This window comes from Eschrichtius robustus, chromosome 3, assembly GCF_028021215.1.
Source record: "Eschrichtius robustus isolate mEscRob2 chromosome 3, mEscRob2.pri, whole genome shotgun sequence".
NCBI classification, from domain to species: Eukaryota; Metazoa; Chordata; class Mammalia; order Artiodactyla; family Eschrichtiidae; genus Eschrichtius; species Eschrichtius robustus.
This window is the reverse complement of record NC_090826.1, coordinates 18,436,975-18,447,265: the sequence shown is the minus strand read 5'-3', so window position 1 is coordinate 18,447,265 and position 10,291 is coordinate 18,436,975. Positions and strand designations below refer to the sequence as shown.

General features: G+C 45.9%; 2 protein-coding genes across 5 annotated transcripts; one reads left to right on the top strand and one right to left on the bottom strand.

The window, feature by feature from the left end:
• The first annotated feature begins 1,107 nt into the window (after positions 1 to 1,107).
• Positions 1,108 to 10,091, top strand: ZNF436 (zinc finger protein 436). Of its 4 annotated transcripts, none has more exons than XM_068539133.1 (4): positions 1,108 to 1,607; positions 2,868 to 2,964; positions 3,770 to 3,896; positions 6,341 to 10,091. In XM_068539133.1, the coding sequence occupies exons 2-4, from the start codon at positions 2,932 to 2,934 to the stop codon at positions 7,591 to 7,593; spliced, it is 1,413 nt and encodes a 470-aa protein (XP_068395234.1). In that variant the 5' UTR covers positions 1,108 to 1,607; positions 2,868 to 2,931; the 3' UTR covers positions 7,594 to 10,091. The 4 variants fall into 4 exon arrangements, with proteins under 4 accessions (XP_068395234.1, XP_068395236.1, XP_068395235.1 ...); XM_068539134.1 differs by lacking the exon at positions 1,108 to 1,607 and adding an exon at positions 2,104 to 2,240; XM_068539131.1 differs by lacking the exon at positions 1,108 to 1,607 and adding an exon at positions 2,104 to 2,484.
• Positions 1,334 to 1,723, bottom strand: LOC137760528 (putative uncharacterized protein ZNF436-AS1). The gene has a single exon (XM_068537513.1). It carries the CDS (start codon positions 1,721 to 1,723, stop codon positions 1,334 to 1,336), a length of 390 nt encoding a protein of 129 aa, XP_068393614.1.
• Positions 10,092 to 10,291: the final 200 nt, after the last annotated feature.

The following is a 10,291-nucleotide window of genomic DNA, read 5'->3' as shown; positions in this document are numbered from 1 at the left end:
ACAAGGGGAAAGAAAAGGCCTAACAAAGTTTACAAAGCAATCTGTCAGAGAAGGGATGAAAAGGGAGCCCCACTGAGCTGAGGGGCTCAGGCACTCACCTCACCTTCGGCCCAGTTAGAAACCTGCAATTACTTGGCCAAAGTCTGAACCAATCTCCCTCTTCCTTGTCCCAGAGGTTTCCCTGGGAGTGCAAGGCCTCACCTTGCTGGGTTTTTGGCAGCCCCAAATACCTCTGCTCTACTCGGCTCAATACACCAGTTCTCTTGAACCCAACTAACTGGCTCAACTTCCAGTTCCCTCTGGATTTTCAGCAGAAACACTATGGATAATACAGTCATCAGCAGATCCTCAAAGCTATCCAGCTACTCTGACTGCCCAGATGTTCTGAGCCAGTGAAAATATCCACAGGCCTTTCTGAAACTCTCTCCTGCCACCAAAGGCAGGATTAATAATAATACCAACTATCATCTGAGTGCTCACTCTGTGTCGAATGCTTTAAGTCATCTCACTTACTGCTCACCACCACCTTAGGTACGATTACCCAATTTCACAGAAAGGGAAATAGGCCTGGAGAGATTAAGTGTCTTTCCAAGGGATACACAGCCTGGATTCCAACCCAGGTCTGTCTGACCTTGGTGCCCACACACTTCCCACTCAGGACACTGCCTCTTGGGGACCCTCTGCGATTCTATTTTTTGTGGTTCCCATATTAATTTTAGATGGGGTAGGATGGTACAATTCTGTGGTATCTAAAAAAATTCCTTGCCTCACAGTTGGGAGTGAGAAGAGGAGCGGGAGTGGGAGAGTCTGCCTCATGGCTGGGTAGGGTCTTAGTTCTTTTTAGACACTTGAGTAATTTAACCATAAATAACTGGGCACTGGGAACAGGACACTCACTAATAAAAGCATAGCCTAGAGTCACGTTTGAAGAAAAAATTTCAAGTCACTTAGTGGGTGGACATATCTGCAAAACAAAAGAAAAGCCCCTTTCCCAGCCCAGGCAGAGAAGTCTCCTGTACGGTTAGAGACAACAGGCTTCTGGGCACGTAGCCAAGGTTCTGGGGATATTTATAACTTGAAGAGGGTGGGAGTCCCTAATAAGCTGCTATATTCTTTTTCCATCACTTCCCTCTCCAAGGCTACAGCGAGCTCAGAGCTCTTCCCCACGCAGAATGCCTGCTTTCCCTAGTGCTCGGCTTCCATTGTCTAATTTTCTCATCCTGGCTGGGGAAAGGGAAGGCTGCAAGTCCTTCTGTTTGGAAGAACTCTAGTTGAATGTAGCTTAGCTGCTGGTGGTGTTTCTTGGCTAGCTGCTGTGGTCTCAGGAATCTGCCTATGAGCCTGTGGTTTCTCTGAGCTGTCTGAGAGTCTGAGGTCTCGAGAATCTGTGAGTCTCTGGGATCCGCCTACGATCTCTGGGCTTTGCCTGCACGTCTACGGATTCGAGATCTACCTGCAGATCTGAGATAGACAGGATCTGCCAGTGACCCCCAGAATCTTTCCGAACGTCTGTAGTCTCAGAGAACCCTGCCTGCGGATTTGAAATCTGTTTGAGGCCTCTTGGATCTTGGAGCCGGCGACCTAGCGGATCTTTTGCGGGCCAGGAGGTAGGTCTGTTCGTTCCCAGTTCGGGTTTTCGGCTTCCCACCTTCAGCCGGTCAGGGACTGCTAACAACCTAAGGGTCCACCGGGCGTGGGCCGTTATAGAGGCCCACGATCCCATCGATGCGGGAGGCCGCCAGGAACCCTTTTAGCAGGCAAGCCCTCAGGGATGATAAAGACGGTCCTTCCCAACCCTGGGGTCTGGCTCGCTCCACCTTACGCGCCCCTATACTCCACCCTCGCTTCTGATTTCCCTCCGGCTTTTGCGTCCCCTCCGCTAGGCGCAACTCAGCCTGCCCCTCAAGGAGCGCCCTCTTTAGAGGGACGCCCCTACAGGGTTAACAGCGATGGAGCCGGGACACAAGCCTGGCCCAGCCGCGGACCACACTTGCTGGCGGACGGGCGGCGCGTTGCCCCCCCAGGAGTTGTAGTCTGCGTAGCAGTGTGAGAATGCCGCAGTCGCTGCTGGGTGATGTAGTGCGTGGGTGGAGCTCAAAGTTCCAGCGCGGCCGCTGAGTCTCCCCTGGGGAGTGGGCGGCTGCTGCTTTCCTCTCAGGCCCAGGATGTCAAATGAGAGCTAATCCCAGCTGAACTCAACACAGGCCAGCGCCTAAATTAGGCTCGACGTCGCAGTTAAGGTCCGACTCAAGATAAGCTTCTAGGGACGTGAGGAGAAGCAAGGCAACCTCCCTGGCTTAATGCGGCTGTGGTCTCCAAGAGAGGAGAGCGGAAGATACTCCGCCCTGGCTAGGAGGACGCGCTTTTTTCTTCACCCTTTTGTTCTTTTCCCTCCGTGGCTTTTGGCCTCTGACTGGCCTTTGTACGCCCGAATGGAACTCCAACTCCCGACAGGCCACGGGGGCGGGCGCAGGCGTGATAAAGGTGCTCGGCCGTGCTACAAGAGGCGGGCCTCGTATTCGCTTCGCTCGCTGATTGGCTGAGGCAGCTGCCGGAAAGGGCCCAGCCTCGACATGGAAGAGCAGAGGCGTTCTGTGGGCTGGGCTGAGAGCCTCCTCCCTGAGGCAGCCTCGGCTTGACCCCCGGCCCGGGAGGGACCGAGCCAGGGGGCTGTCTTAGTAATTCCGGGAGCCTCCACCCCTTGGTGGCGGAGACACGGAGGGCGGGTCGCGCTCGAGGGTCAGGGAGGAGAGTGACCCGGCCCGGATTCAGGGCCCTCCCCAGTCGCCTGGCGGCCAGAACTCCAGCCCCGGCGAGTGGGCAGGGCCTGTTTCTGTGCCTCACGCCCTGCTTTTCGCCTCCTTTAGCGCTGTCTGCTAGCTGCTTTTCCTGCTCTCTCTCTCTCCTGGGAGGCGAATCCTTGAGCCCGAGATGGCAGCCACCCTGCTCATGGCTGGGTCCCAGGTAAGCCGGGGGTGGCTTCTCGGACCCTGCCTGTGCTTACCCACGTCGTCCCTGCGTTTCTTTGCTCCGCGAATCTCTGTGGGAAATTCCCTGAGATTAGTAATTCGCTTGCTTCGGTATTCTGCCTCCAGAGACCCAGTATCAGGACAGTATAGACACAAACAAGCATTTATTGAACACCTGCTGTTTGCCTTTAAATACTGGGGAGACAAAAGATGCATGAGGCATGCCCTCCCTGCCTGCTCACAATCAGTAGGAAGACAGATGCATCCGGTTAACCATGAAACTACATGATAAGAGCACTATTTTCTGTAGGAGCAACATGCTGTGGGAACCAAGAAGTGGGAGTATTAATTCTCTCTGAGGTGTGGGAGGGAGGGAGGGAGGAGTGGAGCAGAGCAGCGAGATGGGGCGCATTGAAGAACAGTCGGTGCTGGAACAGGGCCTTAAGGAACAGTAGGATTTCACTACCCTGAGAAAGATATTCCAAGAAAATAGGAACATTGTGGGTAAAGGTATGGAATGATGTAGGTGCTAGTTGTATTTTGAGAAAACTACTACTAGAGGGTAAGGTTCGGAGTAGGGCAGGGATATCTGGCCATGGGACCAAAGCAATCAGCTCATAAATTGCTCTCTCCTTTACCACATCTCTTTGTTGCTTGTTTATTTCTCGCTTGGACTCTGCATATCAGACCTAATACCTTTTGCCTCCTCAACAATTCTAGCCATGTCTCTAATTTCGAGAAGAAAAACTGGTACTAACCTCCTAGATACCAAGTATTGAGGAAGCAATGTGTGATTTCAGGCACCTGTGACATTTGAAGATATGGCCATGTATCTCACCCGGGAAGAATGGAGACCTCTGGACCCTACACAAAGGGACCTTTACAGGGATGTTATGCAGGAGAATTATGGCAATGTTGTCTCATTAGGTAAGGATTCTCTGTCTTTCTCCACCCCACGTTTTTGAGACTGTCAAAAATGCCTTAGCTCTTTCAACACAACCTAGTTAGTTGATTCTTAAAGCACTTAATTGGATTTTGGCTTGAGTTGAGTCCTCAGGCAGATCTTTGAATGCGGGAATATCAAGGTCATATGGTCTAAAATGAAAGATCGTTCCTGCACATTTTAGAAACACTCAGATTTCTTGCGCCCTGAGTCATTTGCCATTCTCCAGCCTGTCTGTACAGATCACTGACCAAACAGGTCTGACATAATGGTGCTTGCCAGGATATAAATGCCCCTGTAAATGGTGCTTTTACTAGAAGATAAAGGGGTTCTGACCCAGGTTCATGGGAAGGCAAAAGCCACCTTTTTGTGTTTGCTTTGGCTTCAGAGCTGTAGCTTTGCCTCAGGTCCTTTATTTATCCAGAGCAGGTACTTGTCTAGAGACGTTTCAGAGTTGATCATAGATTTTGAGTGTGTCAGATGATGTTGTTGCAGAAGAATCCTGAACTAAATGAGATCACAGATTCTATTAGAGAGGGAAGCTAATTTTTTTGGTGGTCTGCAAACCTGTCTTTTCTCTTAGATATCCTTTGGTCTGGGTGTAACTAGAATAAACAGTGTATTCTTGAGCTGAAAGTCTTTTGACTCACTTTGTCTCCTGTTAGGACTTGACAGAAGTTAGCAATCATGTATGGTTGACTAGGTCATCTGCCATTCATTAGGATTATTCCTTTTTATGAAATCTTTATTCCTATAGCTTTTAACAAACAAAAGGCAAACTGTGAAGGGTTTCCTTTTTAAATTGGGCTCTCTCTGATGTCCCAACTTTCTTGGATCCTTCCTTTCAAAATGCAACCAGAAGTGAAGTTATCTACCCAGATCTATTGTAGTCAGTAACCCAAATATTCCACTCAATCCAACAAAAGCAAGAAATGAGAATCTTAAAGAAATGTGAATTTATATGTCAGTGGTCCAGCCCAAGGAACACATTTTGGAAGGATGGAAGCATGGAAACACACACACACACAAAAATGTTTCTTGCCCATATAAGTTTGGGAGTGGGTTAGATAATGTTTACAAGACTTCTTTACCTCAAGACTCTTCAGAACCTTTAATGTGATATCAGGCATTTTGAATTTCTAAGAAGATGATGTTGTACGCACCACTTACCAAACTGATTTATCCCTGGACCCTTTTCTCCCAGCATACCTAGTAATCTCTTTCTGAAGAGTGTACCAAGAAACACAACTTGGAAAAAGCAGTGTCTGGTAGAAGGTTTCTTGTAGACAGTGACTTTGTATATTTTGATTTTCATTTAAAGTCTTTACCTAGTCAATGCCAAGAATATTCTGAGCCAGGCATCTTTTTTGCCTTCTCCAACCTTCCCACCTCTATTTTCATTAAAAGGCCACTGAGGGAATTCCTTGGCGGTCCCGTGGTTAGGACTCCTTAATTTCACTGCGCTGGGCCTGGGTTTGATCCCTGGTGGAGCTCCCCACAAGCCACATAGCGCGGCCAAAAAAAAAAAAAAAAAGCCACTGAAAAGTAGCAAGTAACATTTGGCAGTCATTTTTCCTGTCAACTGAGACTTGATACAGATTGATAAAAATTTGTTTTTCTCCATGCTAACCCAGTAGGTTCTTAGTAAATATTATATAACGGTAATGAAGAAGGCTTGACAAGTTAAGAACATACACATACACGCACATTCATTCACATATAAAATATCTAGGCTCTTGGCATTTAGAAATTCTAATTTAGAGTCTTTTATGTTTTCTGTTTATGGTTTTCTTCTTTTGAAACACCAGGAACACATACAATATTCATAAGGAACCATTAACTGTAGTGATACAGAGTATGAACTTTTATCAGACAGAACTGGATTTGAATCTTAGCTTCACTATTTACTACTGTATGACCTTTTGCGAGTCACTTCTGTGGGCCTTGAATCTCTCATTCATAAAGTAGAAATCATCATAATGCCTGGCTCTCAGGGTGGCTGAGGTAATTCACATAAAGAACTTAGCACGGGCTTCCCTGGTGGTGCAGTGGTTGAGAATCTGCCTGCTAATGCAGGGGACACGGGTTCGAGCCCTGGTCTGGGAAGATCCCACATGCCGCGGAGCAGCTAGGCCCGTGAGCCACAACTGCTGAGCCTGCGCATCTGGAGCCTGTGCTCCGCAACAAGAGAGGCCACGATAGTGAGAGGCCCGCGCACTGCGATGAAGAGTGGCCCCCGCTTGCCTCAACTAGAGAAAGCCCTCGCACAGAAAGAAAGACCCAACACAGCCAAAAATAAATATAAAAATATATATATATAAAAGTCCTTTAAAAAAAAAAAAAAAAAAAGAACTTAGCACAGTGCCCAGCACACAGTAGATAATTTTTGTGTGTGTTTACCAGTATTATTCTTCACCTTTTATTACAGATTTTGAAATCAGGAGTGAAAACGAGGTGAATCCAAAGCAAGAGATTAGTGAAGATGTGGAATTTGGGACTGCATCTGAAAGACCTGTTGGGAATACTGAGGACAGTCCTGAAAGCGAAGAGGCCTTTGAAAACAGGGATAGATCAGAAAGACAATGGGGAGATCTAACAGCAGAAGAGTGGGTAAGCTACCCTCTCCAACAAGTCACCGATCTGCTTGTCCACAAAGAAGTCCATACAAGCATCCGATATCATATATGTTCTCATTGTGGAAAGGCCTTTAGTCAGATCTCAGACCTTAATCGACATCAGAAAACCCACAGCGGTGACAGACCCTATAAGTGTTATGAATGTGGAAAGGGCTTCAGTCGGAGTTCCCACCTTATTCAGCATCAAAGAACACACACTGGAGAGAGGCCCTATGACTGTAATGAGTGTGGGAAAAGTTTTGGAAGAAGCTCTCACCTCATTCAGCATCAGACAATCCACACTGGAGAAAAGCCCCACAAATGTAACGAGTGTGGAAAAAGTTTCTGCCGGCTCTCTCACCTAATCCAGCACCAAAGGACCCACAGTGGGGAAAAACCCTATGAGTGTGAGGAGTGTGGGAAAAGCTTCAGCCGGAGCTCTCACCTAGCTCAGCACCAGAGGACCCACACAGGTGAGAAGCCTTACGAATGTAATGAATGTGGGCGAGGCTTCAGTGAGAGATCTGATCTGATCAAACACTATCGTGTCCACACGGGGGAAAGGCCCTACAAGTGTGATGAGTGTGGGAAGAATTTCAGTCAGAACTCCGACCTTGTGCGCCATCGCAGAGCCCACACAGGGGAAAAGCCGTACCACTGTAATGAATGTGGGGAGAATTTCAGCCGCATCTCACACTTGGTTCAGCACCAGAGAACCCATACTGGGGAAAAGCCATATGAATGTAACGCCTGTGGGAAAAGCTTCAGCCGGAGCTCTCATCTTATCACACACCAGAAAATTCACACTGGAGAGAAGCCCTATGAGTGCAACGAATGTTGGCGAAGCTTTGGTGAAAGGTCAGACCTAATTAAACACCAGAGAACCCACACAGGAGAGAAACCCTATGAGTGTGTGCAGTGTGGAAAAGGTTTCACCCAGAGCTCCAACCTCATCACACATCAAAGAGTTCATACGGGAGAGAAGCCTTATGAATGTACTGAATGTGAGAAGAGTTTCAGCCGGAGCTCAGCTCTCATTAAACATAAGAGAGTTCACACTGACTAAGTCCTGAAATTACGACTGAGAAATGAGTCATTTGAAGGTACAATTTTATTTGATATCAAAGAGCTCTCTCAAGACTGAGCTGCTTTTACTGTACTGAATTTCCTTGTTGTGGGCCACAGTTTAAAACATCGAAGAAGACAAGCCACTTGAAATTCTGATCCATGGCTTTGGGAATGGTATTCCTTCCTCCAAAATAGTGATTTTTATTCACCCAGTATTAATGAATTATGTCATCAAAATCAGCCCCACAAGTAACTGGAAATCTGAAGACCAGGTGCTAAATGCTGGTAAATGCTCAGGCCTGGAAATGGAGTAAATCTTTAAAAGTAATTTCTCCTGTCCTTGGCCCAAAGAACTATGCTAGGGGAAATATTGACCTGTGATAGGGTTGTCACAGCTGCTTTGGTAAAAGACAACCAGAGACTTTGCCTGAATTGCCACACCTATTCACTCACCATAGTAGCTGGGCACACACATCTTCCCTTCAAAGGGCTTTCTCCTTGAGTTGCTCATGCATTTGTATCTTTCTGTCTTCCTAAGAGCAGGATTCTGCATGATGAAGGCAATGATCATAACTTTTTGCCTCATTGTTTATAATTAACTTTTTTAAAGCTTTCATGATTGTGAAAGCTAACTGAAGATACAGATTGAAAGGAAAAATGAGACACAGGTTTGGGGACCAAGGACTCATCAACAGTGGTGACTTTAGCAAGAGATGCCCACTGTTATTGCCATTAATCAGAATTTATTAATTTTCTTTGGGGATCACTGTAGGGAATATTGTAGGGAAAATATCTTCAAGGAAAGATAGGACCATAAGTGATGGTGGAGTGTAAGGAACAAGTGGAATTGACCACTTCAGGGAAGGAAACGGAGTCCCTTCCCAAGGAACACAGGTCATTTCTCTGTTCTTTCCCCTCTACCCTTTAAGATCAATTCTCCCTATACTGCTAACTCTAGGATTTGATAAGGGCCACATCCCAGTGTTTATCTTAGCTTGCATAAGGGCATGTGTATGTACATGTAAAACGTGTATTCCTGTTGTTTTTCCAATAGCAGAAACTGAATTCACACTGAATTAGCATGTTCTTGGGTGATATTGATCATGTGACAGAACTACAGACATAACTCCAATGTGAGAAATGTCCTTTCATTCTTTATGCAAAAAAATTGAAACACTAGTGCTCTAATGTGTACTCTCCTGTAAGATCTGTCTTTGTACAGAACCAAGCACTTGTTTATATGTATCAGTCAGTTGGAGATTATTACCAGACAAATAGGTTGATTGTCCTGTTCTCAGACTGAATTATCTTCTCTTTGGCCTAGTCACAGGGAATTAATAAAACTAGATAGGAATGTATTTCCATTCTCCCAGCCTACAGATTTAAGTGGTTAATATAAGAGTTGACCCAATTTAAGCCCAGTAGTGCCAGTTCTCCTTATCTCAGCCCAAATAGGAATTAAGAAATATCCCAAATGTTGATGCTTATCCAAGCATTTGGGGGTGGGAGTGGGAGGGAACTGATGCCCAGGAGATGGGACTAGAGTGAGGAATATATATTTTTTGAGCCTGCCCCATGTTTTTTCTACTGTATTGTGAGTGTTGTAACATTTGAAAAACTTTTGCCATAGCTCTTTGGGACTTGGCGTTAAAGGAGCCAGTGGTCTCCCTTGGGTAGTGTACTATAGTGATTTATTATGACCCACAACCATGTGGGTCTGCATCCCTTGCAAATGACACAACCTCAGAAGTAACAATGAGAAAACACTCCACCAAGTAGGTGTCTTTATGTTGTCACTCTTATTTAAATACAAACTCGGGCAGGGAGCATGTTTTTTGTTCTATACAATATCTAGCTGACTTTGGGTATTCATATTTTAATTGTTGAATGACTTACATGTTCTTGATGACTAAACTCAAATGTCTTTTTCCCGTATCAGTGTTGCTGGTGGTTTTAATGAATATCAAAGTTCTCCTGTTGTTTCTGTGAGCCACTAGGGGCATCAGCTTCGGAGTGGCTGTAGAAGAAGACAGCATCTCCATGACCTAACTATTTCACCCCCTTTTCCTTCCCTACTCCCCTGCCCCACCCCCAAGCTGTTCCTTCTGCTGCTTTTGGCTTCTGAGTGCCCCAGCCATCTCTCCAGACATGTACACTTCAGTTGGGAAGTTAAAAGGGCAAGGGCCGGACCAGCTCTGTCTCCTCTCTTCCTGCCAATTGTTGCCCATTTGCTGTGTTGAACTCTGTGTAAAGTTATGCCTCAGTCTCTCTTTGCTAAAGCTTTCTGCATGCCTTCTGCTCCCAAGTCTCTGGCTGCTTCTGCACACACCCTGAACACATTGTGCCTGTTTTCTATGGTTGTGGAGAGTGAGTGAACACGTAAGTATGTACAGCAGTTTTCCTTATGGTATTGGTCACAGTTTTCTTGTGTCTATCTATATCTGTATTATTCTAACAATATCCTGTAATTAAAAGTATAATTTTTAAAATCAAAAAGCTGAGAATTATTTTAGTAATCCAGCACCAATTCATAAAACGGCTTTTCATCAGGTTTATTAAAATTGGGCACAATTGTTTTTATATTGATGCATTTGTACAGATGTTCTTGTGGGAATTTGGGAATACTGTGTCTTCACATATTGGTGAGCCCTCTGGATATTACCATATTTTGGCAAGTGCAAAAACCTGGACAGTTC